Raw genomic sequence first — 9,246 nt, 5'->3', positions numbered from 1 at the left:
AACCTGTCATAAGAGTCCCAATATCTTAAAAATTTTTCCACTAGGCGTTACTAATAAAAAAACAAAAAAACTCCTTAAAGTTTTTTTTCAAATATATAATAAAAATATACAAAAATAATTATTTAGTATTTCATTATAAATATAAAGTAGATAAACTATAAACTTGTGTTTTGTTCTGAATTGATAAAGCATGTATGATTTGGATTTTTTTGAAAAATATTTTTATTTTCTTCCGTAATGTGTGAAAAAAAAGGCAATCCATCTATGATAGCATAGCTGGATTGGTTCAGCAGTACTGTTTTTCAAAAACATGTTTTGAACACAATTAATGCTCAAAACATGTTTTAAAAAAACATGTTTTTTTTCCTGGCGTGTAGGATAGCCAAGCCACATGGTAACAACACCAGAGAGGAGGGGGGGAAGCCAGGGGGCACGTGCCCCCTTTTCCCACTTTTTTTTTTAGAAAGACCTTTTTATTTAGAAAATTCTAGATAAGTAGAACTTTTTTTAGAAATTGACGATTGTGCCACTCCCCCCCCCCCATCACTTCGAAACCCGTGTCGTCGGCCCTTAGCCACGGCTCTGTAATTAATATGCAAAAATTATTTTAAAACATAACATGCACTTTAATTGTTAATTGAATTGCTTTAATCTGTTAATTGATTTGCTTTTCTGTAATTCGTCGAACCGAGGCTCGACGAATTTTAGAAAAGCAAATCAATTAACAACATTTAATACAATCATTTTTAAATTTGCTTAAGAGTCAATGCTTATTTACCATTCATTGAAAACATTATTCTAGATTTTCAGTCCATATATTTCATGAAATCTTATACATTTTTGAGTTAACTGTAGCAATATACCTAGGAGTTTATTCAATTAGACAAAAGCAGAGTTAGCTGTATCGATAAAGATTTATATAAGTTTTTTTATGAACTTAGTTTTGTTCTTTTATAATTTAGCTTTGTTCTTCTAGAGTAAAAGAGATTTTTGTTTTGTTTGGTTTTTCAATTTATAACGATCAAATATTTGATGCTTTTATTAGCACAATCTCATATTTGATGTTTTTACATTTAATATATTAATAAGAAAAGTAAATTGTTTGCAAAATTAGTTTAAACTTTTCGATTGTCATCGTTCCGTTCAGGATGGCAGAGCAGAAATACAACTTGCTTATTTCACAATGTGAAAAACATACCAAAATAAGACAACAACCATGGTATATAAATATATATTTTTAAACATTTTCAAATCCCTCTAATAAAAATAATACGTGAATTGAAAATAAAAAATGAATTATGTAGCTTCACTTATATATTGATTAAATCTCTTGATTTTTTTAAAATTATAACGTTTGGAATAGATAAATTGAATAAAAATCGGCGGGATCTTTTTTATTGTATATCTTTTTATTTTTTTTTATTTTTGTTTAATTGTTTTAAATAAATAATATTTTTAGATAATATATTTTTCGATAATATATTTTTCGATAATAATAATTAATCTAATAAAAGAAGTATTAAGGCGAAACCAGATAATTGTTTAATAATATCAGAACAGTTTAATACTGAAATGGAGATAATCTAGTTATACTATAACTTATAGTATAATTAGATTATCTCAATTTTTACTTATAGTATAAGTTTTTATGTTTTAAGTTATGATTACTATCATCAAAGTACTAACCTTTCTAAGGTTCTTGTAGATAACTATTAAGCTATCATTTTAAGTTATAAAAATATATGTCAAGTATATATAAAACATCACAATGTGGCAAGATAATATAGACGAAATCTTTGTTAAAAATAAAAAATCCAAACTATTTTGTAGTCAAATTTTAAAAATAAAACTTAGAATTTCTTGTTTTAGTAAAGAATTAAAACAAAATACCATAAACATTAGCACTCGCATAGATGCTAAATATATTTTGTATGTAGGCACTCTACCTATCTGCTCCATCCATTTGTTTCATCCCTGTATACAAATCTTTACCTATTCCTGTTTCAGTATAGTGTTAATGATTTTTTATTTTGCTCTAAACTGTGGTATAAATTTATTACTGCTGATTTTGGTTTGCATGTGATGAAGGCTTTATTTTAACATAATCTACACCTTATGTCGTCGCTGATATATGAATATATATATATAAGGGTTTTATGTATGAATATATATATATATATATATATATATATATATATGTATATATATATATATATATATATATATATATACATATATATATATACACACACACACACACACACACACACACACACACACACACACACACACACACACACACACACACAAACACACACACACACACACACACACATATATATATATATATATATATATATATATATATATATATATAAATATCTTTGAACTTATATATGTTTATATATATATAAATATATATATTTAAATATATATCTTTGTATGTATATATGTTTATGTATATATATATGCGTATATATATATATTTTTTCTTTAACAGAGCTGTTAAGAAAAGTTCAAAATTTTTACAGAATAAGAGTTTAATATTCTATGAAAAAAAAATATGTCAGGTTTTTGTTTAAACTGCCAGTTTTGCTTCGCTGCTTCTAGAATATTTTGCTATGAATTTTGTTGTTGCTGCATTCATAAGAAAAAAGATTTAAAAAGGAATTTAAATGTTCTTGTCTTAGGATTAGAAAATTGTGGTAAAAGTTATCTTTTGGCAAGTTTATGCGGAGAATCTACAAAAGATTTAACACCAACTAATGGTTTTTCTATAAAAGATGTATCTTTTAAAAATTACACAATGCACATGAAAGAATTGGGTGGTTCTGAAAAAGTTCAAAAGTATTGGAGTCATTATATGGACGACACAGATGGAATAATTTGGGTAGTTGATGGCAGTTCAAGTGACCTGAATGGTTCAAAATCAGTTTTACATTCAGTATTGAAATACAAAGAGTTGCATAGCAAGCCTTTATTAGTTTTAATTTCAAAAGTAGAAAATCTTTCAAAAGAGTACGTTGCTGAAGAATTAGATTTAAAAGATTTGTGTGCAAATGATTCTTTTATAATAGAAACATGTACTTCTGTTGAATATGTAAAAGATGTATTGCAAAGGTTTGCCAAACTGATAACATTTCCAGAAATTTCAGATAATGAAATTAATTAATATTAAAACATTTTTGAGTGGAAATATTTATTTTGGTTAGCATATTTAAATATTTTTATTTAAGTTAAGAAAGTCTTAGTTTTTCATGTTAGAGAGTATATAATTTATGAAATATAAAGTAAAATATTTTATTTTATGTATTATGTATGTATGTATAAATGGTTCTAAAAATAAATTTAGAATTTACTAGTATAAATAAGTAATATATATATATATATATATATATATATATATATATATATATATATATATATATATATATATATATATATATATATATATATATATATATATATATATATATATATATATATATATATATATATATATATATATATATATATATGTATATATATATATATATATATAGATATATATATATATATATATATATATATATATATATATATATATATATATATATATATATATATATATATATATATATATATATATATATATATATATAATAAAAGTATACAAAATTAATTATTTAGTATTTCATTATAAATATAAAGTAGATAAACTATAAACTTGTGTTTTGTTCTGAATTGATAAAGCATGTATGATTTGGATTTTTTTGAAAAATATTTTTATTTTCTTTCGTAATTTGTGAAAAAAAAAAGGCAATCCATCTATGATAGCATAGCTGGATTGGTTCAGCAGTACTGTTTTTCAAAAACATGTTTTGAACACAATTAATGCTCAAAATATGTTTTTAAAAAGCATGTTTTGAGCTTAAATTACGCTTAAACCATGTTTTTCAAAAACAGCCTTTTCTATTTTTTCAAGCAAAATGGACACCATGAAACAATTTAGGAAAGTAAATAAGAATCTTTATCAAGTATGTTTTTGTATGTTCTAGTATGACTATGTGTTTCGAGAAGAAATGATGTCTGATTTAGGTCATAGTCCTAGTTTATAGTGTTTATACTCCTAGTTTTATTTTTCTGTCTGTATGTGGTAGGGGTTATACTTCTGCCATAATTTTACTGAACCAATGTTGTATTTTTCAAAAGATGAGCAAACAGATGTCTAATTTAATGTCTGTACAAACTAATGATTAGTTTTATCATAACATCAGAGTGTTTGTAGGCATTCATAGTTTATTATACGAACTTTGTTAGTGCTGACATAACTCTCACGCACTGGTTGAATTGTTTCAAATCATGTAATATTACAACCCCAAGACCCTCTTCAGCTTCATTTGGTTCTATTTGATTCATTTACTTTTTATTCATAACCAAAGTTTTTGTTTCCAGTGTGCATTATTTTGCATTTTATAACATTTTATTGCATTTGCTACTCATTTGACCAATTGAAAATTTTTTTTTAATTTCAAAACCTCACTTGTCAAGTTTGCAATATAGATTTAAAAAATTAGAGTTCTCTGTTGATCTTTGAGGATGCAAAACAGCACAATTGTAAATCATTAATAAATCAATCATTATAATCGGCTGTAAACAGTGCTTGTTTTTTAATAATTTAATCAACTTTTTAAAAACATTTTTTTAAATTCTGATTTACTCCCAACAAGGCTGCAAGCAACCACTATTAAGTTAGGAGTTACTAGAAAAAAGATAAGAGTTATAGAGCTAGGAAATAGTTGAAAAAAGACTCAAAAAGTTGAAGGTTGTATGAGTCAGGAAAACATAAAGATGGGAGAGAGTTCCAAAGGGTTGAAGTGCGGGGAAAAAAGTAAGACGAATAAAAGTTTTTGTACCATGCAGGGACAGATACAGTTAAAAAATGACACTTAGATGAATGATGAGTCAAGCGAGATAAGTTTTGGTTGATGGAACTAGAGATGAAAGCTTCTTTAAGCAGCAGCCATGATAGTATTTGTAGAAAAGAGAAAAAGATGTAACTTAACAACTTTGAGCCTCTTTCCCAAACAATGGGAAAGAGAATCAAGCTTAGCAGATAGGCGGGGTCCAACTACTTTTACAATGCGTTTTTGAATCTTGTCAAGAAGAGAAAGAGCATTATTAAAAGAACCAGCCTAAATATGACAACAGTATTCCATACAGGGACAAATAAGAGATTTGTAGAGGTAGAGAATGGAATCAGGAGAGAGAAAATGGCAAGCACAATAAAGAGAGGCAACCTTAGCAGATGCTAATTTAGAAATCGATTGTATATATGATTTCCATGAAAAGTTAATAGTAAATGATAATCCAAGAAGACATAAAGAAGAAGACTTAGTGAGAGGGTTGCCTTTCATCAATATAGGAATGTTGACAGTACTGCGATAGTTGTTTGCAGTAAATCACTAAGTTTTGTTGGAGTTGAAATTTACAAGCCACTGTGAGCCCTAATCAGTTGCACAAGTGAGGTCAAATTCAAGATGGGCTGCCTGTTCTAAGCAATTGATAAAAAAAGACTTTTTGTCAATTCAGGACTATTAAGTTGAGTCATTAGCAAAAAGAGCTACCTGAGATGTAAGGTTGTTGGGAAGATTATTAACGTAGATAAAAAACAAAACAGGACCAAGGAAAGAATCTTGAGGTACCCCAGATGTTAGTGGAAAAAAAAAAGAGTATTGGTCCTTAAGGATGACTTTAATGAAGCGGTTAGAAAGAAACGATTTGATAATCTCAAAAATTTTCCCAGATACACCATTTAAAACAAGATATAAAGAAGACCAACATGCCAAACTTTGTTGAAAGCCTTAGATATGTCAAGAGAAATAGGCCTAGCTTCTCTGTCTCCATATATTGCACAATAAAATCTTTCAGTCACAGCAGTTAGCAAGTCAGCTGAACAGTTAGAGGATCGAAAACCGTATTGATTGTCTGACAGCAAGTTATTTGACTCAAGAATGGATGAGAGAAATTTGTTGATCAAAAAATCAACGACGTTGCTAATAGCAGAAAGAAGACTGATTGGATGATAATTGGAGGGGTCAGAATGTTCACCTGAGTTTTCGAAAATTGGAACAACATATGCCATTTTCCAGCAGGCAAGAAAACAGGATTCAGTCAAACACTTAAAGAGTTTAGAGAAAATTGAAGAGAGTTCTGGAGAACAATTTTGTAAGGCTGTGAGAGGAATGTTGTCTGGACCACAAGCCGTAGAATAGTTTAATCGAGATGTGATTTTAGCAATGGAAGCTAGAGTGATTTAAATGTCTAACAATGGGTTAACCTGTTTAATTGGAATGGTAGGAAGAGAATGGCCATAAGATTGGAGAGTTAAATTAGAGGAGAAGTTCTTTGCAAATAGTTCAGCCTTATCCTTGGGAGAGGTAATAAGATCAGTTCCATAAATTAGAAATGGAATGTTAGACCTTCCTTTGTTAACAACGCTGTTGAAGATTTTCCAAAAGTCTCTAGAGCCTAACTTCTGAGATAAGATACGAGATTTAGTGAACTGAGAATAATGGAGCTTAGCATCTGACAGCACCTTTTTACATTGATTTCTTGCAATATTAAATAGCTGTTTGTTCTCAAGAGTTGTTCTTTTGATAAAGATGAAAAAAAGGATTAATTTTTGTAATAAAAGCATCCATTCCTGCCTGAGTCCAGGAGGTTACATAGGAGGCGCATTATTCAGCTAAGAGGGAAAAGAGAAAATCAGGAAAAGAGTCCCAATCAGCTCTAGGATAGTAGTAAGAAGTGTGATGGTAGAGTGAGTCCAAAAATGAAGTACGAGATGAAAGATTTAAAGAGGTTATTGCATGGTCAGAACCACCTAAGGGAGAAAAAGGAGAAATGGAACACAATCTAGGATCAGAGACCAGACAAATCAAGGAATGTAGGTAAGTGTAATTTTTTTATACTTTACCTACGGTTAAACAGGACTGGGTATGCATTTTAACAATTCATACCCAGTCCTGTTTAACCGATGTTTTAATCTTTCACTTTTAGCGTTAAAACAAAATAAAACATTTTGCTAGCTGTAAGATTAAAAATGCAAAAATCATACCTATTTATATCTTGTAATACTGCAAATGCTTATTGGAAGATAGTTGAATAGGTTAAAATAATCTATAAAGTTTTTAAATTTTTAAATAAAATTAAGTAAGTTAAAAATAAAGATAAAGTTAGATAAGACCAGACTAAGACATCTTAAATAGCTTTTAGTATATAGAAGTAAATTCTGAAAAAAGAAACTTTAAAAAAAATTTGAAATGCATCGTGTTATGAGCAGATGTTATATCAAAGTCAAAAAAAGAACTTTTACGATGGCTTTCATACCTATTTGAATTCAAATAATTTTTATAGAAAGGAAAAAAGTTATGCTAGTTAAGCAGTAAGTATAAAGCTGTAGACCATTGCAATCACAAAGTCTGTAGACCATCGCAATCACATAGTCTGTAAACCATCACAATCACATAGTCTGTAGACCATCACAAAGAAAATCACAAAAGAATCTTAGTATTAAGATGAGTTTCATGAGTATCAGGGAAAAGTAGAAATAAGAATATGATAAAAATTTTTATTTACATTCAGAAGTCAAGATCTAAAACAACCTTAGGGAAAATGAGTTATTTTGATGAAAAAATTTCAAAAATAATATTTGAAATTGCATATACTATAAACATAATCTATTAAATAACTAAAAAAAATTTTACATTTAAAAATTTTTATTATTAAAATTTTTTTATGATTGAAAGTTATTGCATATTTTTATTTTATTTTAATTTATATCGAATTCATTTAAAATTATTTAAGTTTTTGTTAAAAATAATCACTGAAGAAATTAATTTTGCAATTTTGTTTTGCACTGTACATTGTTAAATCAGATACTTAATAAATTTATTAAATATTTAATTTAATGATGTAATTAAAAATACATTCAAAACTAACATTTATGCTAGTTTTGAATATATTAATATATAAGTATTAATGAAATAAAATATAGTATATTATTTTAAAATATTGCTTGCCAAAAGTAACATAGATTTTCAAAATTAATTACATTTACTATTTAAAGGTATTGTGAGCGCCTTAATGCTAAATATAAGAAAAAACATCTGTCAACAAAATCATGGGCGTTTGTTAAAGAAGATTTAGTTAATGATGGCCCAACAGTAGATAGTGACTACAATAAAACTGAGGTAATTGAAAATAAACAATACAAATATTTTGTATCTATTTTTCTGTTGACTGAGTTGTTAAATTTGAAAAAAGGTCAGAATAAAGTTATTAAGAAGTTAAGTTTTATATAATTGCTTGCAAAATTATTCATGGCAGATGTTGATTGTTTTTATTAATTTTGTAGCCAAGTGAGATTCAAATTATAACAAAGTCGAAAAAAAAATTAGTTTCCAAAACACCTAAATATTTCAATAAAGACGATGCTGTATATTCAAAGTAAGTATTATTTTAGTATACTGTTTACTTATATTTAAGTAATAAAAAAGTATAAAAAGTTAATAACAGTATTTTATATTGTATAATTTTTACAGTCTTCAAATCCTGTGATACTTTTCCAAATAAAAACTTCAAAAGACTCTCATAAAAAGCAACTTGTTTATTTTTTATGGTAATGTAGTTAAATTTGATTGGATTTACAATATAAATTTTACTTGCCAACAATTTATAGTAATGCTGAAAAAATATATAGGGAACTTTGGTTTGACTTTTAATAAGGCAACAACTGTAGACAATATAAAAAATTATACACTGATTCCAAACCTTGAATCACACATTTCACCACAATCAGAATCTTATTGTGTTTTGCACAATAGGGAAAACTTATGATTCATCTTTCTGGTTCTTCTCATTTTTGTACATAATCTAATCTTTTTACATTACACTTTGAATAAAACTTTACCCTTGAAGTTTTGATCATGATGGAATTTCTTTGCTTTGTATATGTATGTATGTATGTATGTATGTATGTATGTATGTATGTATGTATGTATGTATGTATGTATGTATGTATGTATGTATGTATGTATGTATGTATGTATGTATGTATGTATGTATGTATGTATGTATGTATGTATGTATGTATGTATGTATGTATATGCAGATATAATAAATATTATAAATATATATGTATATGTAATATGTTCATCTTTTGTAATGTTAATCTTTTATAATGTTTTTTTTTTTTAAATTTCT

General features: G+C 26.9%; 2 protein-coding genes across 4 annotated transcripts in view; both read left to right on the top strand.

Annotated features, from left to right (window-relative positions):
- Window positions 1–1,068: 1,068 nt before the first annotated feature.
- Window positions 1,069–9,246, top strand: part of LOC100206913 (protein FAM47E) — a 31,472-nt gene continuing 23,294 nt past the window's right edge. For 2 of the 3 annotated variants that reach the window (XM_065812232.1, XM_065812234.1), the window contains exons 1-3: window positions 1,069–1,219; window positions 8,111–8,234; window positions 8,399–8,490. In XM_065812232.1, the coding sequence (XP_065668304.1) occupies window positions 1,149–1,219; window positions 8,111–8,234; window positions 8,399–8,490 (287 nt within the window). In that variant the 5' untranslated portion in view covers window positions 1,069–1,148. Of the gene's footprint in view, window positions 1,220–6,766; window positions 6,933–8,110; window positions 8,235–8,398; window positions 8,491–9,246 lie in introns of those variants that run through there. The other variant, XM_065812233.1, reaches the window with a different exon arrangement.
- Window positions 2,499–3,303, top strand: LOC136088472 (ADP-ribosylation factor-like protein 15). Its single transcript, XM_065812235.1, has one exon. The coding sequence runs from the start codon at window positions 2,564–2,566 to the stop codon at window positions 3,170–3,172; it is 609 nt and encodes a 202-aa protein (XP_065668307.1). The 5' UTR covers window positions 2,499–2,563; the 3' UTR covers window positions 3,173–3,303.

This window comes from Hydra vulgaris, chromosome 12, assembly GCF_038396675.1.
Source record: "Hydra vulgaris chromosome 12, alternate assembly HydraT2T_AEP".
Taxonomy (NCBI): Eukaryota; Metazoa; Cnidaria; class Hydrozoa; order Anthoathecata; family Hydridae; genus Hydra; species Hydra vulgaris.
Note: the sequence above shows the minus strand (reverse complement) of the source record. Positions and strands in the feature narration are given on the sequence as shown.

Coding starts and splice junctions, on each gene's coding strand:
- LOC136088472 (XM_065812235.1), top strand. CDS start 2,564: ATGTCAGGTTTTTGTTTAAACTGCCAGTTTTGCTTCGCTGCTTCTAGA.